Source organism: Paroedura picta, chromosome 5, assembly GCF_049243985.1.
Source record: "Paroedura picta isolate Pp20150507F chromosome 5, Ppicta_v3.0, whole genome shotgun sequence".
Taxonomy (NCBI): Eukaryota; Metazoa; Chordata; class Lepidosauria; order Squamata; family Gekkonidae; genus Paroedura; species Paroedura picta.
The window spans coordinates 53,271,220-53,295,470 of record NC_135373.1 but is presented as its reverse complement, the minus strand read 5'-3'; the positions used below and the strand labels follow the sequence as shown (position 1 = coordinate 53,295,470).

The following is a 24,251-nucleotide window of genomic DNA, read 5'->3' as shown; positions in this document are numbered from 1 at the left end:
TTGCATATGTATAAACTGCAAATGTATAAATTGGCCAAAGGGCTTCATTTATCTGTTCTAATCATATCTGTGGATGTCTGATGAGTGTGCCTGCAAACGAAAGCTTATGCCTTTGTCGGTCTTAAAGGTGCCGCAGCTCTCAAACTTTGTTCAGATAGATCTTATTTAAGTGGTTTCATCAGTAAATAGTTCAGATTCTTTTGTTGTGACTGTGTGGCGCTCAAGTTAAATGGATACAGACCTGCACATGACTAACAGAAACCAGGAAGTAAACCTCCATAGCCATTACAGCAGAGGTTTCAAGGAGCTTCAGCAGGCAGCAGTACAAATACAAAGGCATGTTTATTTTTTTTAAAAAGCTAAACCAAAATATTGAACTGTGTTTAATCACTCTTGCCAATAGTAAACATCTAACGGTTGGCTTGTGAATCCCAAATGCCTTTGAAGGCTTTAACAAGGCTGTATTTCACAAGGGTATCCGCACCTTGTTCCCCCTTCTTACATGCTGTGAGAAATAAATCTGAGGCCAAACCGTCCTCCCTTGCAAGAGACCCCTGCTCCTTCAAGGAGAGAGCCAGGATTTGTGCATTTTATGGCCGTGCTCTGAGCAGGGGTGGTAAATAACACCCTCATCTACGGCTGAAAGATGCCAAGCCTCGAAGAGCCTCCCCGCTTGCAAAAACGCCCTGCTTAGAATCCATGACCAGTAAACAGTATATATTTTTCTCTAGGAGCTCATGAAGCTTCTGTTTTGATTATTCTTTTCTTAATAGCCTTCACGAAATAACTACATTTCCATGTGCACATATCCTGATAGGCCCCCTCTATGCATTCCCCCCATCATTAGATGTGCAGGCTAAAGCGGGGTTGGTGATGGTGGTGTGTTAACAATACATTCCAGAACCTTCTTGAAACTTCTTCCTCATTTTTCTTGAATTTTTAAACTCTCTATTATTTTTTTCTGCCTTTTAATATCATTTTATTACTTTTGGGGGAGGGGTTTAATCCCCCACCCCACCCCATTGTGCAAAGCCTTGCCTGCCTTGGTTCTGTACTAGTTAGACAGATGGGCTGAGTGCTTGGCTTAGTCCTGGATCCACCATCTACCCCCCCCCCAAATGTGTATAGGTTCAGAGGAGTTTAATCCCAGCACTCCAACTTTGGGACTTTTTCCTATTGGCACCTTTTCCCAAGATGGCAGATGCGGTTACTGTGATATTTAAAATTCATGTAGGCTGTTCATCCTGATGTCAAAACAGATGTTTTTGAGGTCTGTAATTACCTCTGTAGTCTGGAGGTTCCTTGCCTCCCTAAATCCTGCCCTTTGCTATTCTGCTCCCCAAGGTCTCCAGATATGACCACTGAAAAGTGGGATGGGCTGCCTATAAATCAAATTTATAAAGGAAGATTTCTCATTCCAGTGCTGGCAATCCTTTCCTCTGATGATGACTCATCCTCTTATGCTCATAACAGAGTCACTTATACTCCTAACCATTCAGTGCTGAATATTTTGTTTACTGTTAATTAAAGCAGCAGAATAAATAAGACATACCATAAATACTTTTAAGAGCTGTCACTTTATTTTGTTTTTACAACAAAACGAATAGCATATTTGGCTTTTATCAATCCCCAAAATATATGGCATCCAATCCCCAAAAAATAAGCATCCAACAAGACTGTGAAAAAAGACTGGTGGCTATAGGGAAAATGGCTGTTTATACAACTAATAGCAAATTTGGACAATGGCAGCTATAGGAAAAAATCCCCAAGCTGGAGTGTCTACCCAAGAAAATTTTAAAATTTTAAAGCAGAAGTGTTCTGAAAACACACACAAATAATAAAATTCTCAGTATACACACACACATCTGCACATATGGACATATACATATATCTAGGAGGTATATATGAGCCTCTTGTGGCACAGAGTGGTAAGGCAGCAGAAATGCAGTCTGAAGCTCTGCCCATGAGGCTGGGAGTTTAATCCCAGCAGCCGGCTCAAGGTTGACTCAGCCTTCCATCCTTCCGAGGTCGGTAAAATGAGTACCCAGCTTGCTGGGGGGAAAATGGTAATGACTGGGGAAGGCACTGGCAAACCACCCCGTATTGAGTCTGCCATGAAAACGCTAGAGGGCGTCACCCCAAGGGTCAGACATGACCCGGTGCTTGCACAGGGGATACCTTTACCTTAGGAGGTATATGGTGGATCTAGGACTAGCTGGTATGAGTGAAGAGAGTGGCCTCTTGTCATTATATTGTTAGAAGTAGAAGCTGCTTAAGGCCATGGAAGAGGAGGTCTCTTGAGTCAACAGGCTCTTGTCCCCTGTGTGGTCTTCAAGCATCTCCTAAATACTGATATTTTGAACTCTGTTTTAGTAGTCCCCCCAACATGATGCTGTGGGACCATGAAATCTTAAGTTACCTTGTGCGTTCCTCCCTCTAAAAGTTTGAAACACATGCTTCTGCACCTGGACAGTGCTAATGTTATTTGCGTCCACAAAAACTGTCAGTAGTGTGACTGCCCCACTTGGATCTTAGTCCAAAGGCAAAGACCTTCTGACCATGGTTGCATCCCCATAGCGTAGTCTGCTGCTGTGGTTGTAATGCAACTATCATTTGCTGTGGTTGTACTTCAACTATCATTTACAAATGGATTATCCTTTGTATGGTTATTTTGATGCAACGTAGGCTGTATACTCACATTCTTGTATATTCTTCTTTCTGTCTGTTCTTCCAAAATGGGGCTGTTCCCTCTTCTGTACTTGGTCAATGAGAGTTTGAATACAGTCAATAGCCAATGCCTTCGTAATATGCCAAATTTGTTTCGTGTTAAACTAGATAACGGAATGCGTGCAAACAAATCTACTGTATGGATTAAATGGGAGATATTAGTGGGTGCCTTTGTTTCTCTGTGCCAGTTGATAGTAAAACAATGGCGAGGTTCATTCTATTTTGTTTTCTTTGCTGGAGTGTCCTTCCTCTAGCTCTGCATTTGACCAGAATCTCTTTGTCATGTTCTGAAGGGAATGTCGTTACTTTTCTCAGTTGAGCAGGTTTTTAATCTAGAAACCAGTAAGCACTTATAAATAACAAAATGTTCTTTCCAACCATGCTGAACAAAACAATACGTTAAACTACCCACAGAGTAGTTACGTAAGATGGGGAGATATCTAAGCTTCTAGTTTAGGCTAATCACATTCATGACCAGTAAACCACATTCCCCACAAAAACTGAAGAGGAAGGCAAACATCTTATTTCTGTGTAATTATGAAAGTATATTATCTCTTTAAGATTAACAAACTGATTTGCTGCATGGACTGGGTAACTTGATTGTGGTATGGGCAAGAGATGTTTAATAAATGGATGGATGAGAAACCCAACAAGTAGATATAAAATGTTATATTTCTGTTTGCCTTCAGGAGACCCATGACTGCTTGGCCCTTCTTGTCTGCCTCCACGGTTTTATGAAGTACCTCAGGGCTGGCAAAGTCCTCAATGCCGGGGGGGGGGGGGGGACTTAACCACACCTTGTTTCTCCTTTTCTTCCAAGTCTCTTTCTGTGTCTGGGAGAAGACCCAGAGCTTCCTCCCTGGCCTCCTCTTTGGCCCATTAACTGAGCCAGGTTTAATTGCATGAATGCAGAACAACCTTTTTGACCTGTTCCATATTTGCCTGATAGTTTGCTGGTCTGGTCCAGAGGCACCTTTTAAAGAAGCCACATAGCAGCAATGTATTTCCTGGCCCAGTAATTCCACCTCTCTTGCCCTTGATGCAGCCATAGGAGAGAGTGGCGTCCCAAACTTTGGGACCAAGGTCATGTCCTTCTGTGGCACAGGTAAGTCTGAGAGATGGCCCAGTGTTAGATCTGAGCTGGGCCTTTCAGTGTTGTAAAACTGATTTGCTTGAAAGCAGCATGGATGCCTAGAAAAGACACTCATGTTCTGTTCTTGAAAATGCTGACCTTGGTACCCATCTTGTTTAACATTCTATTTTCTACAGTGGTCAACCAGTTGTTTTTGAGAAATAAATATTGTAGAAAGGACACAGCTGCCCTCAAACAACTGACATTCTGAAGTACACATTCTTTGCCTATGGAGGTTGGATTCCACCCTTTGACCACGCTGTCCCCCATTGCTCCCTCTAACCTCCCCTGAGATTATAAGGCACTCTGTATAGTAACGATTGGGACACATCTTACTTCATTCTTAATCAATATGCAGTGAAGAAAAATACCAGCTAATATATGTTATGGAAGATACCATTTGGTTTCCAAAATACAGGATAAAGCCTTGCCTCATATTACACACTGAAGTTGGTTCTTCTAGGAGTCACTTCACACATTATGATTTTCCTACTGTGATATTATCCTGCAAATGAAAATGTGTATGCCTATAATATCTAGTCAAATGTTTTTTTTTTAACTGAAAGAGCATAATTGGTTGCATTCATCACACATGACTGCATTTGCTGTTTCTCTACAAAGCAGAAATACCAGTGTAGATAAATTACATTGTTATCACCACTTCCCCCACCAGTGGGCCAATATGGACCTTAAGGACGCATGCTCAGGGGGTGATGGGTTGAGGAGATACATGAAGATGCCAGCACCAAAGGGGCTAGCAGTGTGGGACTTGGCATGGTACATCTACCACAGCAAGTAGAGGGCAGTGAAGCATTGCTGGGCAAGAGGTTGGGCCACTGAAGGGGCAGCACAAAATGGAGCTTGTGAATGCTCATGCCTCTTTCTGTTCCTCTCTGGGTTTTCCATATCCCACTGAACAGCTATTGCTCTCTCTTCATCCTTTTTCCTCTTCTTCCAGTGCCTACCATATGTTTACGTGGTCTTGGATGGCTTCTTCCCCATATTATTGTTGCAAAGGGAGGGAGAGGTGAGAAGATGGCAAAGAGGAACAGGAGAGAAACAGAGCAATGGAAAGGAAGGGGCCACCATTAGGGAGGGCTGGCCTGCGACCCGCTTTCAGAGGCTTCGTGACCCACTTTGGGTTTCAAACCATAAGATGGGAAATACTGTGAATCTGCTGGCATAAAATGTTTAAAGTAAAGTATGCTGCCCAGTTGCAACTGATCCAAGGCAAGAGAGGAGCAGAGGCAGTTGACCATTGGCCAAGTACTGGCCCTGCAAGCTCTCATGAGATCATGCTAGTCTGGACCGCTACGTCTGCTGTATAAAATGTTTGGACTCTCCTGAATCAGTGTGAGTCCAGAGAGTCCTTCCTTTCATCACGGGTGCCGAGATCTCCAAGGCTGAAGGTAGTTTGAGCAGCTTTGTTTCCCAAGGTGTCCAGGCAGTCTTCTGCCCTGCTATCACTCTGGTTGAACAAGCTTACAAATCCTGTATACGGGAGGTGACATTTGGAGGGAGGGTATACACAGAGCAGCCACCCCCCCCCTTCCAATTGTGTTCAGCTCTCACTCCCCTCATTTTCTGGTTTTAATTTCCAGGTTCATCTGCTCTGTCTACAGGCAGCATGACTGAAAGCTCCCGGAAACGGATATAAAGAAGTGGGGCAAATACTAGTTCACAATAAATAAATAAAAAAAGGGGGGGGGACCTAATAATGAATGCTGTTGGCTCCTCTTTTTTTGTTGGAGATAATTTCTGTAACTGCTTGCTGTTGACTTTGTAATGTTAATCATGAAGAACAGATTGGAGTTTGGAAGCAAGCTTGTTATAGTTTCCAGCCACTTTCCTTATTTTATTAATTGCTATGACTGCAGAGGATACTTGGGCAGCAAATTTCTAGAATTATGTGAATGATCCGAGCTGGCATTTGACAGGTTGCCATTGGGAAAGTGCAGTAGAAATGTTGATTTTTAAGGAAGCCAAAGGAGACTGTACTGTAGCTACGTTAGCTTTAATAGCCTTCCCCTACTGTCATTGGCAACAGAAAACGCATTTACTGAAAGCATTTCCTCTTCCAAGATTTCCCAATAGTTTCTCTCCAAGATTTGTATGCATTCTGCTCCATTTAATTCCTCGCTCTACTCCTGAATTCTGTGATGCTGGCTTGCGCCCAAGCTCTATATTATGGCCCCAGTAATCCTATCTTGTCACAGGGAATGTGTGTATTTTAAAGGCTGCAAGTCTTAGGCTGGGCTTGTAAGCATTCAGGTTTTCAGGATCCTGGTGGAATTTATCCCAGTGGCTTTGCCTCCACTCCTTCCTCTTTTATATCTGTTCTTCATTCTTTCCAATTCATGAGCAATAATTCACTGGAAAGCAGACAGTTACCTTATATAACTCTGTAAACTGAGCTCCAGATAGAAACACAAATTAATTCTAGTGGGTAAAATCTGCTGGAGCATTGCATGGTTTCCCTTCTCTTAACAGTGCCTTTCCAGTGCTGAATTACTCCAGTTGAAACCTATTGAATTCCCCGTATTTCGGATTCATTGGGAATGTTTCAGCTGCTGCTGTGAGATGAACCCTCAAAAAGTGGTTCCCAAGTCGCGAGAACAGGCTTTCTGAACCAGGGTTTCTTGATAGCCCTGGTAGGGTTTCCTGAATGAATGGGAGTTAATTAATTTTTGATATATTTTTCAAATTTGTAAAACATTTATCGGGTAATATCACTATATATGGTAATGATGACTCCCCCCCCCCCAATGCCAGCAATGAGCCTAGAGGGGGTGGGGATGGGTGGGCCCCAGTAGGGTGTGTACACAGTTATGCTTCCCAACCATATTCTGCACAAACCCCCAGAAGTGGGGTTTCTTGAAGCCCGAAGAATGTTTTGGAGGTTTCTCAACGGTAAAAAGATTGAGAAAGGCTGCTCTAGAATGTATGTGAGTTCTGTTGCCGGGATGGTAAGGGGCTTGGGGGTTGGATTTTTTTGACTTGTGAAAGAAGCCATCTTTGAAAGAGAAAAAGAAAAGAAGAACAATTAAGAACTTATGAAATGATTGGGATTAGTTTGTACCTGTTTCCCTCTGCTGGTGGTTCTTGTTGCTTTTTGGCTGTTAAGAGTTAGGTGTGACTTTATGTTATTGTTGGCTGTAACGACAAACAACTCCCTGTGGGCTGGAAGCTGAGGTAAAATCCTGGTATTTTATTTAAGTGAAATAAACTGGCATTTTTTACATAAAGCATGTTGAGCCCTGCACCTCAACTACAAGCCAAGTGGTTGAAAGCTAGATTACTAAGATGCATACAACTGTGTGTTGTCTGTAAGTCAAGCAAATATATTTTGCCATAAGTTGTACCAGGATTGGCAAGGTAGTGTGCCTACCAGAGTGTCTGTTGGAAATCTGCCTAGCAAGTGTCACTAGAAATTGACAGAGGGTCCTAGCCAAGGGGAGAACCTTCCAGCCTGATGAAGGGTTCTGGAGAATCCATTGCATGCTGTTTTGTGTTGTGTATGTCCATTTTAAAACCTCTGTCTTTGGATTTTGTGCTAGGTTAGTGTAGGCCGCCTGCAATCTCTGTCTTCTTTGGAAATGGAACCTAGAAAAAACTGTGTTTGAAGTTGAGCTGACTTCCAACAAGTGGCTGCCCAGATGGGTTGATTAAGCTCAGAAGATAAAAAGAAAGTTGTCCCACACAATTTAGTGGAATAAGTGCCTTTGTGGGCCAGTGCAGGTGAGATTCTGGCCCTCTTTTGAGCTGACCACTGCAGGCGCCACTCAAGGCCTGATAAATATGAACATTGCTGTACCGTTTCTCATTTTGATTTGGAAAACCTGTAAAAGCAGAGGTCTGCCAGATCTCTGTTTGGAAGTAATGTGTACAGCCAGTGAACCTTGGTTTTGGCTGGCTTTCAGACTTTGTGTTTTTGCTTCAGTGCTCTATCCCAATTCACCTAATGTATGGGTTTATTCTTCTCGGTTCTGTGAGCTGGAAGAGATTTTTAACATGCTCAAATGTGTGTCACTGCCCAGAACTGAATACCTTCTGCTGTATCCAGTCTGGAAATCGGCCATTAGGTGTGCAGCACTTGATATCATGCAGATGATGCGAATTACCAATCAACAAGTGTAGCCTGGCAGGACATCTCTTACCTACTTGGTAGATAAGACTACCACATGTAACTCTTATCTATTTTATTTGCATTGAGTATGAAGAAGAACTGTTTTTATACCCCACTTTTCACTCCCTGAGGGAGTCCCAGAGTGACTTATAAACACCTTTATCTTCCTCTCTCTGTAACAGACTCCACAGGACTTTGGTGGGGCTGAGAGAGCACTAAGAGAACTGCTCTATGAGAACAGCTGTTAAGAGAATTGTGACTAGCCCAAGGTCACCCAGCGGCTGCATGAGTATAGTATTGATTAACAGTCCGTAAAACAACTTTTTAAAAGAAAAGCTGTTTAGCACCAAATGTACCCTATCTTTGGCAATGCACTTTTGGGATGTTGTCTTTTTTTAAAATACACATTTTCATTTACTTTATTTTAAAAGATATTTTAAAAAGATGACCATGCTATGCTTCCCCCTATGGAATTCAGAGAACCAATAAGTATACAGTGAAAAATGTATGTAGGAAGGGAATAATCTAATTTTAGCATGGCCATCAGTTATTAATTCAAAAAAGCGCTGTTCCAGGAGGCTGTTGCTATGGTCAGTGTGCCTGGAAATCCATGCCATTTCTCTGTCTTCTCTCAGCCTCTCGGGTAATTAGAAAAACATTTTGTTATTTGATGCATAAAGCGAGGGTGGGGGGTGGTCTGTGCCTGTGTGGGAGAGAAAGAACATTCATTTTGGGAATTACTTTGCATTGCTTGTGTATATTAGTTGTGGAACACAAGGCTGCTTTAATAATTATATACAAATAAGGCTTGGAGTAAAAAAAGGAAAGGTTTTATTGTTGTTGTTTTCTGTGAAAGGCATTGCCTGATTCCCTGCTTTTGAGATGCCAGCCGCCATTCTGAGAGAGAGGGTGATTTACCTTTTATAGAGGGATGGGAAAATAAACGTGGAACACCCGCTGTGCAGTCTAGGGGCCTGCAATAAATGCCAGCACCATTCTCTGATCCTTTCTTGTTGGGAAAGGGAAGGGCTCGAGCCATGGCAGCTTGGGACCTTCAGAGACACGGAAATTGTGGGAACTGCTTGGCTGTGGAGTCTGAAATCATTCAAGCTGGAAAAGTGCCAGCATGTAAAAACTGTCCCCAAATCAGCTGAGCATCTCCCAGTATGGTTCAGAAAGCATTTTCCATGTGAGCCAGTGAAGATATTTTACGCGTCAATGGTTCATAAAGGGCTAAAGTAATGAGAAATATTCCTTGCTGCGTGTTGCACTCTTTTCCTTACAGATGCCATGACTGTTGAGGATTTATAATTGGGAAGGAGGGGTGTAAAGAGAAATTCCCTTTCCAGAAGAATCAGCTTTTTCTTCCCCAGTAAATATACTAGAGTTGATTGAAACAAGTTCAATTTAGAGGAGTCAAGGCATACAGGCTGAAAATGGAATTATAATACTGTTAAATTTGATTTGAGAGCAGTGCCAATGAATTTATGTTCACCTTACAACACTGCTATGTTTTGCTGAATATGCACACAACAGAAGAGGAGGGAGAGCCTTAGTTTCTGATATGTTGTGGAAGGAGACAGTTCCAGTAATTATTTGATTAAACAACCTGCTACCGTTGGAAAAAGTCAAATAGGGCAGGGAAACAGAGATGGTAGGTAAAACCACAGCAATGCTATGCAAAGTTACAGAAGAGAAAGGCATTCAAATAAGGAGTGGGTGTGGTTCAGTACTCCTTTAAATCTTTTAGGGCCTTTCCTACTCCTTGCTTCAGGCGGCCTCCCTATTGGTGTTTTTTTTTAACTCCAACTATAATTTATGCAATGGAATATTGGGGGGCTTTCCGCACTGGGATTCTTGTAGCAAATTGTTTGCTGAACGAAAAATCGCCATTTAAAATAGTGGAATTCGTCATTATGCATACCTGACTTTGTAGTGGAATCCAGTTGCGTTTCCATCGTTTCCCACAAGCTTCTGGTCTCAGCAAAAATCGCTAGAAAGGAAGCGCTATTGCCGAGCTCGTCCTGCTCCTGGCCGTCAAGCAGCCAATGGGCAGCCGTTAGCATGCTCCCAAACAGCCCCTTTCCCTTTAAGAAAGGTTTTTTAAAAAAAAAACACACACCCATTGCAACGAATCTGTGTTGATTCGTTGCAAGGGAGAGACCCATCCAGCTGGCAGGTGTGTTTGAGCTGTCGTTTCATCGTTGCCACGCTCCCCCCGAGTGAAAAAAAAATCCCCCCCCTCACGGGCCCGATTTTCAGCCGAAAACAGTGTAAAAAATAAAGGGAAAATACATCAGCAAATGGGCTTCTCTGTTGTTTGTGCTTATTGACTAAACAGCTCTGGGGAGGGACTGAAGCCGGGGAAGCCTCTAAACAGAGGCTCGCTGGTGGGTTTAACTCCACTCGCTTGGAGAAAAAAAAATGGCGATCGCTTCGCCGGAAGATCAGAGGAGAGAGCCAGGGGGAGGGACTTTGTAGAAACCACAACAATGGTAACGCACAGAACTTTCCCGCTAGTGTTGCAGATTGGTTGCAGGAGTGTAGCGCTTTCCGGAGGGTGAATCCACTTTTGGGGATTTCCCTGAAAGTGCTACAAGGAAGCGCTTTTTGCGGATCGGTTTCAGGAGTGTTGCAGATTGTCAACGACGTTGTGCATAATGGCAAATCAGTAGCGTTTTCAATTGGCAACCATTGTGCGATTTTGAAGGCGTGCGAAAAGCCCCTAGTTTATCACCTTATGTGAAGACCATTTGCAGTCTGGGCCCAGCATATCTGAATGACTGGATACAGGTTGGATACACACTTTTCTTGGATGCTTTAGGATGCTTAGGGCTGATCCTGCGTAGAGCAGGGGGTTGGACTAGATGGCCTGTATGGCCCCTTCCAACTCTGTGATTCCATGATTCTATGATTCTATGACTGCCTCTCTGAATACATGCAAAATATTTCTGGATAAGTAATAAATGAAGATGCATTAAGAAACAGAATATTAAGAAACAGAACATGTTTCCCATACTTGAACTGACTCTCTGATTCAAGAAGCTGAAAATCTTGATGTATAGGGATGTTCAGCTTGTACTTAAGAGGTGAACATGTTTGATTTTTCTTTTTAAAGGATTGTAGATAAATGATCCCAACACCCCCCCCCCCCACACACACACACACTGCTGTCTTAATTTCTGGCTGGATTAGTTTGCATTTTGCAATGTTAGATTTCGGCACACATGGAAAGATCTGTAGTGCTTCCTCTCTTACTTTTGGAGCCCTTCCAGAGGGCTGCAAGTGGGGAAAGGGAAATGGAGACAGGTCATTTCATCACCACCACCATCACCATCATCATAAAAGAAAGGATGAAGCAGCTCAGCTTTCTGCTGTCTCAGCTCCAGAATGCCTACCCCCCCCTTTGGTGATGACAAGATGTGAGTGAGGATAAGCAAGTCATAATTGAGGGCTGAGCCAATGTTGGGTTTGTACCTTCAAATAAGCTAGATTTATGGACTGGAGCAGCAGTCCTTCGGATGCATTGACACTTCATCAACAGCAACCACCTTCTGGTTTTTCCCTTTTTATCTTCTGCCCGAATAGATTTTCTACTTCTGTCTCTAAATTCTTTGCCACTGGGTGACACTGTTTGACCGTATCCCTGTGTCTCATAGAATAGCAAAGCTTCAACAGAAACCAGAATGCATGTTAAAAGGTGCTATTTTGTTGAGCTCTGCTAAAGATTTACATGTCATTGCTCTGATTTTTAACCTATGGATACATTTTTCCACAATATTATCTTTGGTGCTAAAATAGAGAATAGTTTGTGGCAAAAATATAATTTGCTGTGGGTTCTCTGCAAGTTTAACGTTCAGTTGCATATTAATGAATTCCAAATTACTTTTGGGGAAACAGTATTAATGCATATTTTCTTGTTATGCTTATTTCCCAGAGGATAATAATTTGGGATTATGATTCTGTATATGTTGATTAATGCATACTCCCACCCTCTTGCTATCCTTTTGCTTTTGTCCTTCAAGAATGACTTTAGTTAACTTTGGGTAAGGTTGTGTTTTATAATCATTTGTATTTTAGAAGCGTTGCAGTGGTGTTATGCTGTTATGATCAATTATGGCCCTTGATGCGATGCCAGACATGAGTTTTGTGGGAGGGATTCGCCATTTGAGCCCAAATTTCAGTGTGGTTAAAGTTGCCAGCTAGCCAGAAAACCCCTCTGTTCTTGTGGCCAGTTCTGCAAATGAAGCTGATTCTAGTCACCAAGTAAAGCTTTGATCACCTGCTAATGTCTTCTGATGAGGCCGTTGTTTGGGGTACAATTTTTGTGGCCACTTGGAAAGCTAGCAGCCCCAAGACCCATTTAGCATTGCCTCTTGGCTTGGGTGTCCCCTTTTCTTCAAAGAAGCATGACTGCAGTCGTGGATTTATAGAAAACAGCCTGCACCTGCTCAGAGACATGATTGTGTCTTCCAAGTGAGTAGGTGAATGAGCAGTAAGAGTAGAGCAGGGTATGTACAGCCAGACGCACCACATGACTCTTGGTTCTTTGTGTGGTTCTCCACACGTGGTCCATGAAGTTCTTGCTCCTTCAGTCATTACTAGTTACTAGGTAGGCATAAACCACAATGAAGACTGTACCATAGAACAATTTCTTGAGACTGCTCCCCTGAGCTTTGGTCAGTCAGAATAAAGGTTGCATGTGAATCCTCTGGGTATAATTTACTCTGTGACATCTGAAAATCACTGTAATCTGGTAAGCCTCAAAGTGGGTAAGAAATCTCGGAGGTCTACCACTTGTCACTCACTGACCAACTATATAGTCTTGTGGAGTAGCAGTTCTCTGATCACTTATCCCATAGCTTGTCTGATCCTGCCACCTGTAGCATCTGGGAAAGGGAACCCAACCATTTCTTTACTAATAGTATGTTCAAGTGTGACTGGCCATCATCTTCTTGTGCGTGATTCTGATGCACATACTCCAAGAAGCTTTTGTGTCACACGTGAATTTTTCTGTATTGCCTCAGTCTCATATTTCTACCTAACCATTGTAGGCTTCAAATATTTTGCTGGGTTGTCCTAGATGAATGCATTACTGTGTCCATATCTGCCAGCTACTCTAGAAGCAATCCCGACCAGAAAACTGAAATAGTTACTAGACGGCAGCTCTGGAGCGAAATCTGTTGTCATTTAGATAAACATTCTTCCCCTTTGCCTTTTCCACCCGTACAAGTAATGGTTCAGATTCTCCACTAATATAATTAATGACTCCCCTAACTGCTGGAATGATCAACCTGCCCCCTAGATCTAGCAAGAATGCTCAGCTGATGACAACTGTCACCGTTCCAGTCAGCTGTAAATGCTCTGTAATAATCCTCTGGTATTTTATGTTTCACGCGAGACTAGCCTTAATCACATATTGCTTATGTGGCTCATAAAGTTTGCCTTCCTGGTTCCCTTCCATTAATTCTATTAGCAAATGGGTGGAGCAGTAAAGAAATTGATATTTGCAGTCAATCCCCCCCCCCAATATATTTATTTGCATTATTTATATCCTGCTTTTCTCCACAGTTGGGATTAAAAGTGGCTTAGATAATTCTCTCTTTCTCCTTTTCCTCATGGCCTGTAAGGTAGGTCAGCCTGAGAGTTCGCAATGGATCCAAGCCCACCCCCTCAGGTTTCCATGATAGAAGTTGGGATTTGAACCCAGGAACTTAGTATCTCCGTCTGTCCACAGCACCAGCAGGAATGGGCATTTAAAGAGTGTGTCTATGCATTGGTAAAAGAACGAACAAATACACATTCCGTAGTCCAACTAGACCAGGTTCTTCAATCTTTTCAAACCTGGGATCCATGTAAAATCCTCATGGTAGCATAGAACCCATTGTGCTGCAAGCCTTTGAGAGGATGTCCTGTAATACCAGAGTCATAGGATGGGAAGGAGGTTAGGGTTACATTCTCCCTGGTGTCCAGCCTGGGCCTGGAGGCATCAGACAGCAGGCAACAACTGCAGGCACCAGGAGGGATATCGTAGCGAAGGATAAGCCAAGGGTTAGAGACATTGATAACCTGACCAGTCCACCACTGGCTCCCCTTGCCTCACGGGCCAACTGTTCCCCTCAGCATGCTTGCAAAGAGAGCCAGGAGGTATCGTGTCCTTGCTTTCCACACAAGGCTCACCAGGAGGAAGTCCTTCTGAAAAGCTCTGAGTGACACTCTGCAACCCTCTTGTAAGTCCCAGCCCATGGATCAAAGGCCTAATGGGGGGAGATGCCTCCCTTTTTGCATGTCGAAAGATAATGTAGGTTGGACTCCAGACAAGAAGGTATTTTATTTTAGATTTCTGTTGGTCAGCCACTTTGACGGACTCCTACACAGTAGGCTGAAGTGACCTGGCTCCTCTTCTTTCCGGAATTGGTTGCCGGTTTGCTTCCAAATCAAGGTATTGGTCTTGACCTTTAAGGCTATACGCGGCCTGGGTTCTACCCATCTGCGGCACTGCTTATCTCCTGCCACCTTCAAGGAGGGCAGAAAAGAAGAGCAGGTTCCTTCTACTATCTGTGGTGGCTGCTCTTCGTCGCCTCACTTGGCTCAGGGCCACTCCTTATTTGGCCCTGCTGGGTGGAGGCAATAGTTCTGGGGCCCCATCCTGAACTTCTGTCCATTGTCTCAGGATCACAAAGACTGCCCCTGTGTTTAAGCAGTCCTTGCAATCAGCTGGTCTTCTCATTTAAAACTAAAGCAGGCAATGCACATACAAAAGCAGCTGTGACTTAGAGCTACCCAAAAACAAACAGGTCCATGTGTAAATAGTGTAGATGTCATAATAAATAATACATTATATATTTCTTGTATTTTTTGGTTCTTAATCACTCTGGTGAACTCATAGATAGCAGTAATTACAGCAAATTTTACATAGTGGACTAAAAATACTAGAAGGGTGCTGGTATTTAACACACATTTCCAGTGCTCTTTGTCACTAGCCAATGCTGAAATAAAATATAGTAAATGAAAGTTATAATAATCATAAACATATAATATTCCCCTTTTGTTATAACCATAATATAAACATTCTGAAGGTGTACTATCTTATCAAGTAGAAATTGGATAATTAGCTCACAATGAAGTAAACCTCAAATTCTGTGGAAACCAAGAAAAACATTTATGCTATTTTCTGATTACCACAATCATGTAGCATAATGAGCAATTTAATAAGTTATAAATACCTATTATTTATCAACGGCTGTTGGAGTTACTCCTAAGCAGCTGGCCTCCTGGCTGTTACTAAATACTGGAGTAAGGAACACTATATCTAGTTTGAGCTTCTTGTCTTTCGGATTTGGGATGCTAAAAAACAAAACACACTTTTGAGGTGGATCTTTTGAAAAGGAGGGCAGTATGTACGTGTAGGCATCAAAGCTTTTGATGCTAATTCCCCTCCCCCCCATCTTGTTTGGGGCAAGCATTTGGATAAGAAAGGTTTCTGAGTCTCTGGACCATACACTTCTTTAGCTCCTGTGACGGATGGCAGGAGTGCCTAGCTGCCTCACAGGAAATGCACTAGGAGGTTGCACAGCGCCCCCTCGAGTCTAGGGCTTGGATGCTGAGACCGAAAGCCCTCTTTTCAGTGCCCAGTATTCAAGGGGGGGGGGGTTGCACCTTTTAAAGGGAGACAGATTTAGAAGTGCTTGGGAGAGGTGTGCATATAATAGACTTGAGTTGCTTGGGCTTTCCCTCACAATGCTCAAGTATATGGAATCCTGAGAAGTATTGATCAGGGTGAGGGTGATTGACCTTGACCATGCCAGCACACCAATGAGGGCAAGGCGCAGTAGGGCTCCTTCCCTCATTCCCTAGCCACAGGCGTGCTTTTATGCTTGCCAGGCTGAACGCCCTGCCGACAGCAATACTGAGCAGATGATCTGCTAACACAACATTCCCAGACTGCTTCTGCAACTGTGCATCTGGTGCAATAGAACCAGTAGACCACCCTCTGTTATTCTGTGATCACTGGACCGGCCCCAGGGCTCTTTGGATTACTCCTATTCTGGCTAGATATCAGCTCCCTGCTGAGCCCTGGGTGGTTTCTTTATTGTTAGCAGATTTTGAATTAGACATAACAGTGGTCTCGTTGATATACTGTGAAGATGAGTTGTATAGGTCCACTCATTTATTTTATCCAATGTGTTTTTAGACTTTTAAGAGACATATGTACTTTTATTATCCTGTATTTTCATCTTCTCTGATCTGGCATGTTTTATAATACTTGTTTTACCCAGCTGTGATCTATTGGTTTTACGCTCAAGACCTTTGGTCATACGAGCTTAATAATAAAGGAAGGGAAACTGAAGCAGGTAAAGCACACACAAAAGCAGCTGTGACTACAGCAGCATCTGCCCCAGTACAACTACAGCAATCCCAGTACAAAGCCCAGGACTCCCTTGAGCACCTTTGCCAGCCGGCTAACAGTGGGAAACCAAGTGTGATCGCTCTCTGCAGCATCCAAATATGTGACTCACTTCATTGATCTCATGCTAAAATTTGTTCTGCTGCTTCCGACGAACACAACTGCCCACTTGAATGCTAATTTAGAGCTCATAATCCATGTCCCCAAGCCTGCCTAGACTAGGGAATTCATCATTGCAGTAAGATAGTAGGCCTGTCACCAAAATGGGCTGTAGGCGTTGATGCTGTTGCCAGTCAATATGCTTCCTGTAATGTGATTGTAATAGAGTACTTTGTTGACAGCCAGACCTGCCTGCAAAGGGAAGCCTGCCTTTTACCCCACCCGTGCCCCCACCCACTTGTCATCTGCCAGAAGTCACCCAAGGGCCCCTTGCTGCCCAGTCTTACAAGGAGCTTCTAATCTGCAAGTAGGGTGTGTGCCCAACTGTACAATTCCACATGTCTCCTACATAGGTTCTCTTGAGTCAGTTTGGACAAGTGCAGGTACACAAGACTGGGAATTGGAAGAAGCCCTATAGCACAGTTAACAAACAGGGATGATGGGAAAGGGACTGTGGATGTAGACCCCACCCTTAAGTCAACTCAAGTTTATTTATATAGTCACAGACCAGATCTCACCCTTAAATTCCACATATTGATTTGAAAGATTGCATCAAACTTGTGTATGTGTTTTGGCCCTTGAAAATGCTTGGGTGTGGGGCCTTTGTAGGGCTCTCAGTGTGCAGGCAGGAACTCTGTTTTTGCTTTCTATCATCATAGGTGTTTTTAATGTCGTATGCTTTGATCACATGCAAGCCCTACCCATATTAGCAATCCTATCCATGTGTATTTTGCTAAAGTTAATGAAGCAAAAAATGTTTTCTGTGTATCACAGATAACTTAAGTGAAGATTTGGAGTTCAGAGGTCCTTCCTTCTTTCCAAGAAACATCATGGCTGAACCAGACTACATTGATGAAGACAATCCAGAGTTAATTAGACCCCAGAAACTAATCAATCCTGTGAAATCATCTCGGAATCATCAAGACCTTCACAGGGAGCTCCGCATGAATCAGAAAAGGTAAGAAATCAAGTATAAAATTCTGCAGCTGAGACGCAAATTTAATTTTCAGCCTTGCAGGAACAAGGGTTTTGTCTTTGAATTCTGTTCACACATGAAGCAGAATGGAATTGCCTTAATGCGAATGCTGTGCTGTATTAAAACTGCACACAGTAGTCCTTGGGCCTGTTTAGGTTATGTTCCTTTGTTATATTTGCAGACTGGCTTTTGGGCATCCCCTAGGTCTGATCGCTGGCTGGGGATGTCAGTAGAGAATTATATGGGGATATAGATGAAGAAAATAATTCCATATATTCTTATATCCAGGGTCAATTACCAGTTTTGTGGGCCCTAAACAAAAAACTATAACCAGGCCTCCATTTCCCTTTGGTACAGTCCCTTTCTTTTCTACCCACATCCCTTCTAATTGACTCTTTGGCTCTACCTTTTCTTTAACCAGTTTGCCATTTCAAATTTTTTTTGGTAAAGAGAAATCATACAAAATTTCGTTTTCTTACCTTTTATTACCTTGTATAAAACAATATAACATATATAGCATAGTTTTCTTTTTCCATAACAATATTCATTTAAACATGAATCACACACATTATTATTATTATTATTGAATTTATATACTGCTTTCCCATTTTTTGCGTGATGTTTGCAGGTGAAAACTAACTAAAAGTGTCCAAGTAGTAGTATGTGTAGAGATGTTAAGAACTGGAAATTTTCTAGAAAGTTACACCTCTAGCTAAATGTAGAAAAAGAAGAGGAACACAATAAGGCTGGAACACAATCAGGTTGCCAACCACCATGTGGGGCCTAGAGATCTCCCAGAATTATAAGTGATCTCCAGACTGCTGCAATCCCTTCCCCTAGAGAAAATTGCTGTTTCAGAGGATAGCCTCTGTGTCATTCTACCCAGTTAATATTCCCTTCCCCCACCTTCCCCAGGCTCTATGCCACAAATCTCTAGGCATTCCCCAACACGGCAGAGGGAACCCAAACAAGCATAGGCACACACACACTACCTGTGTAGCTACAGCCTGCTGTGATGCTGGGGAAGGGTACCTTTTTCGCTTCATACAGGTAAGAAGGGAAGGGTTGGGGAGCTCCCCCCTACAGATGCAGACAGTGATTGCCCTCATGCTGAGCCCAGTTAAAAGCAAAGGCAAAACTGTGTTCAGCACCAATTCATCACCACCATTTTACCATGATTTCGAAATGTCTTGATGCCCTGATTCACTATGGGCTTGTACTGCAGAGCTCTCCCACACCCAAGCATTTTCAAGGGCCAAAACAGCTGCACGGAGGACTATAGTACAAGTTCAGTTGTGATGGGGGAAAAGGCAGAAGCTGGTGTGTGTGTGTGGGGGAGGTATCTTAAAACAGATAGGCTGCTGTTGGGTGGGAAGAAGATAGGTGTGCCAACTCCAGGTTAGGAAAATCCTAGAATTTTGGGGAGGGGGTAGAGCCTGAGGATGAGTGAGGTTTAAGGGGGGGAGGACCTCAGTGGTTTATAATGCCATTGACTCCACCATCCAAAACAGTCATTTCCTTCAGGAGAACTGAGGTTGCTAACCTACAGGTGGGGGGCTGGTGATCACCTGGAATGACAGCTGCTCTGCAGTTTCCCTGCATAAAATGTCTCCTTTGGAGGGTAGATTCCGTGGCATTGTGCCCTGCTGAGGTCACTCCCCCCACCCTAGCTTGCCCTCTGAAGGCTGCATATGCAAATCTCTAGGAATTTCCGAAACTGGAGCAGGCAACCCCAAGGAAGCTGAAGAAAGGGCTAGGCCAGGGGTAGTCAACCTGTGGTCCTCCAGATGTTCATGGACTACAATTTGCTGGCAGGGGCTCATGGGAATTGTAGTCCATGAACATCTGGAGGACCACAGGTTGACTACCTCTGGGCTAGGCTTTGTGGGCTTTCAGGAAAGAGAAAGAAGTAACAGTGGAGAAGGGGAAACTAGATGCCTTCTACAAGCCTTTACAGTTCCTGCTTGTGTAAACTATCAATTTTGACACACACACACACACAGAGGGGGCATATCATGACCTTATCCACTGCTGAGCTTTGATAGTTATGTGTGTGAAAATCTGCAGTGAGGTGTGCCCTACTTGAAATAATGGGATTAAACATCAAAGTCTAACTGCTTTCTCTTGAAACTTTATAAAAAAAACTCAGCAAGACAATTGTTAAACACTCATCCTTGCTTAATTTTAAAGCTGACTCTGGCATCACAGAATTACATCCGTCCAAATGCCTACAGGCCTTTATCTGAACATTCTTTGTTTCCCAAAAGCATGTCCTATTATCCTATAAATCTGTTCTGTTCAGTGCCCTCATTTCATTACTGTAATTGTGGATTATCATTCTCCTGGTGAGAAATGTGCTGCTGAGTTCTGAAGAAGACCTCCCTTTTCCTTCTAGTTCTCTGATTCATCTGAAAAGTATTGTTGGACATTCCCGCCCCCATTTTCAGAGCAAACTTTCACAAATGTGAATCAAGCTAAGGAGCTAATTTTAAAAAGAGAAAGAAAAGGCAAACTCCTCCAGGCCTTGTTGAGATCTGGGCTAATTTATTTCCTTCTGCCAAAATATTTATTTCCTTCTGCTGGGAATTATAGGACACTATTTCCAACAGAGATTATCTTGTGGATTTGAGGCCTATTTGTCCTGTTGGCAAACTGGGAACCTGGCTAAGGTGTTATTGTTCTGGCTGCTTGTGTGGGAAGCTGGCTGTTTAGACTCTCAAAGCTCTACTTCCAGCATCCATCTTGATGGTCAAGGTGTGTGTGTGTGTGTGTGTGGGGGGGGGGTACACAGGAAGAGAACAAGATCAATGACTTTTCTGCAAGAAAACAGACACAAAAATCACACTGACTAGGTAATCATGTGTAGCTAAAAAAAGGATTCCACAGTAAAATATTGTTCCAAAATGGATTGCATTAAAGTTAACATTTCTTCATTTACCTTTGAATGTTTACTTTTGATCTAAATATCAAATAATTTTGTTACATTTTGGTTTAAGATGTGGCCCTCTTTAGGCAGTGGGCATGTTAATGTAGCCCCCATGTGCCAAAAGGTAGGGGACCCCTGCCCTAGGGTATGTGTTCCAATTTTTGGTGGCAGGAGGCCCTTTTTATGCATTCTCTCCATTTCTGCTACTTATAGAAGTAATAGAGAAAGTCAGGACAGAAAGATCAAATATGATCTTGGTGGCTCACTTTTGGCTCCGTCAGATCTGGGTTCCAATTAGGGTTCTGCGTGGCGGTGTCCGAATGGGCCGTTCCAGGCCGATGCAGCCAGCGCTGTGGGGGGGAGGAGGTGCAGGCGCCAGTGTGCCGAGTTGCTGGCTGCGTTGGCCTGGAACGGCCAATTTGAATGCCGCCACGCACAACCCTAGTTCCAGTCTTTCTGGAACTTTCCCAGGGATGGGACATCCCCTTGCCCATGTATCTGGATTTACTCAGTATCAGTCAGGGGGGTCTGTCATGATCTAGATCAACTTAACCTAATGGTTTGGAGGCTTGGGATAGAGATTTAATATTCTCACAGGAGGTGAACAATGTACTTCTGTACAGAATACTGGTAGGTCATATATATATATATACTTGAAGATTTGCTACACCTGAGGAATAAGGGTCTGTTTTTTTCATCATTAAATTTATCTGTTGTCTTGTTACCATGGGGGTATTCATGGGGAGCCAGTTGTTTCCCATCCTTTGTCCAAAGGATTTCTGAAAGGTTAATGTGATGTTTATCTGCCTAGGGTCCCATTAGTTCCCCAGTGGTCAATTTCAGTTGTCCTAACACAGTTGATGCATAAACCCTTTGAGCCTTTCGCTGCATCATTGGTTGAACTTTCTAAGAAATAATGTTTTCTAGTGGCAGGTCACACATCAGCCAGAAGTGTCAGTGAATTAGCTGCCTTTCAGATAGCCCCACTGTTTCTGAAGATCTTTCTTAAGAGGGTAGTACTGGGGCCCAGCTTTAGATTTCTACCTAAAGTAATTTCTAGGTTTCACCTGTCCCAACATATTAATTTGCTTGTTTTTTTTCCTTACACCAAATTCAGAGAAGGAGCGATGTTTGCATTCCTTAAATGTTATAAGGGTGTATTATTTTTCCTTAATAGAAAATTAGAACTATGTTTTGCTATTTCTAATAGAGGGAAGAGGGCCTCATCCTCTGTCTTCAGGGAACACTTTTCACATTGACTTGCCTGTTGAAGAACTCCAGAGATTTCAGTAGCACCCCTGTGCATTGCAGAGCTTTCTGGAGTGTGCTCTACAGTGTGAATTTGGTTCACTGAGAAGTCCTGTGGACCCTCATCATTATCTTTTTATGAATCAAGTGCATGCCTTGAAATACCCCAAACACTTCCCATATTCATATGTTCCACATGTGAACATCAATATCAGTGAACAACTGATGGAGAATTTGCCCATCGTGGGTGACTTTTCCAGTGTAAGGAACCCTTAAGAAACTTCAGAAGAGCCTGTGTGCAGTCTTAGACAGCATTAGGGACCCTATGTCATCTTACTATAAGCTGCCAGACAATATTACCATTGACACCAGCCCTGATGGGTCAATGTATGAGTAGAGTTTTTTTTATAGTAAATAGTGTACACTGCTATTTTATGATGTTAGGGATTGTTTTCTGTTATGTGTTAGATGTGACTTGTTGTACATTGTTCTTTTCTGTGAACCACTGCAAGCCAGCATGCTAGGAACGGTGGTATATAAGACCAATAAACAAATAAATAAATAAACAAAAAAAAATAACAGGCTTTATAGTGTTGTTTTCAAAATGTCGCTCTGGAGCCATCTTTCTGAATTCATACTGAAGCAGCTATTGTGGGCTCCATACCTCAAGGAGTTACGGTTCTCCCCCCCCCCCCAGTGGCATTTGAAAAACAATGATGCATATTTATTAAATACATGTTTAATGAATGTATGCCATTATTAAGCTTAGGAGCTTAAGAGGATTTGGCTCCTTGATGACTGATTTTCCTGTCACAGCAGTTGAAGATGGAAGTGTGGAGGTCTCACTGTCATGAGATCGACTGAGTTACAAATGGCAATTGCAAAATGGTCCAGGCGTGGCGGGGATTTAAATACATTTCCCGGGTGCAAGATATATATTATGGAACCCAGTGAGAGAGTGTTCTTAGTACTGTTGAATATTTTATCGTAACATAGCAGAAATTGAATATTGCATAATATATAAAGGCTTCCTCGTAAAATACCACTGCCAACAGCAGTCTGCCTCTGAGGTGATTTGGAGACAAATTAGGAAGTGGTGGAAACGGATTGTCACTGGGATGAGGGAGTGTGTAACACAGTTCATGGAAGTCAGTGGAGACTCTTCGGTAGCTTCAAGTGCTTGTTTGTTTTTTAAAACCAAACTTTTAAACCTATTATACATTGTTCTGTGCTGGAAGATCTCTCCAAAGGTTGAGGAGGGTGTTTATGTGGGTCTCTGTCAGATACATTTCTGTTTCTAACACAAACTATATTTGCGGGTTCAGTAAACACAGATTATGAAGTTCTCCAGAATAACAGCTCTTTATTAACTCCAACAACAAACACTAGAACTGATGGAACTTATATACATTTCAGTCAGTCCACTAAAGAATCTGACTGGCCCTTAACGGAGAAGCCTTATTGGTCTTTAACATGGCCAACAGATTGGTTCATAGTTAGAGTTTCGGCTAGTTTGCTGTTGGCTGGCTTTCAAGCCCTTGTTTACATATTGTTCTATTGTTCAGAATGTCTACATACTTTATGCAAACAATGTGCCCAAACAGAAGGTCTATGTAGTGATCATTTCTGTAGAATCAGAACATCATCTTTAGAGGGTAATAACATTGCTATGTCCAAGATAAAAGGCAGTGGAGAGAACAAGAGCAAGAAATCTCTCTACAAAGCCCTCTTCCTTTCCCCCTCTAAGACTGGCTAGTTCAGGCTACTAAGTTGTTGCACACAGTGCAATCCTTTGTAAAATCTACTCCTCTAAGCACATTTAAATCAGTTCTGTGCAGGACTGCACAGCTAAACTAGGATGAAATGGGGCCAGAATTTTCACCTTGTGTTTACAGGAAGGCTTCAGAACACAGGTTACCTGTGCAGAATCTTAGCAGTGTCTTGGGCTGAGACAAGTCATACTGGAAAAGAGCTGGGAGAGCCTCACCAATATCATTCCCTGTCTTATTCCACTAAATGAGCCCCCTCCCAAGCCAAAGATTGTATTCTGAATGTGCTTAACGCAATATATGTATGTCTTTCTGAGCCTCCGGGGCTGGGCTGGCATGCTTGGTGGCTTAGCACCCAAAAAGAAGAAACTGACCAACTAAAACAGCGTTCCAAATAGACATAAATCTGTCTCAGATATAGGGCCTGCAAAAGGGAGCTCTTCCACCAGGCATTTGGTTAAGACCAGGTGACCAGTAACATCTACAGCAGTGGTCCCCAACCTTTTTATCACCAAGGACCACTCACTGGGGACCACTCAATGCCTTTTACTGAAGCCCGGTGGGGGGGTAGTTTACTCCTCTACTCTCAACCACTGCCCTAGTGCTCTCTGATCGCTATGGTAATGTTTAAACATCCCTTCAAAATAAGATACAGACATGCCACAACAATGAAGTGTGTTGTAAAGGGCTGGGGGGATGAAGTAAAGGGCCGGGGGGGGGGGAGAAGGCGTCCTTCGGGGCCCACCTCCAATTAGTCGAAGGACCACATGTGGTCCGCGAC

General features: G+C 42.9%; 1 protein-coding gene across 2 annotated transcripts in view; it reads left to right on the top strand.

The window, feature by feature from the left end:
- FAM107B (family with sequence similarity 107 member B) overlaps positions 1-24,251 on the top strand; it is a 44,248-nt gene that overhangs the window by 14,054 nt on the left and 5,943 nt on the right. For both annotated transcript variants that reach the window (XM_077337985.1, XM_077337986.1), the window contains exon 2: positions 17,326-17,509. In XM_077337985.1, the coding sequence (XP_077194100.1) occupies positions 17,382-17,509 (128 nt within the window). In that variant the 5' untranslated portion in view covers positions 17,326-17,381. The remainder of the gene's footprint in view (positions 1-17,325; positions 17,510-24,251) is intronic.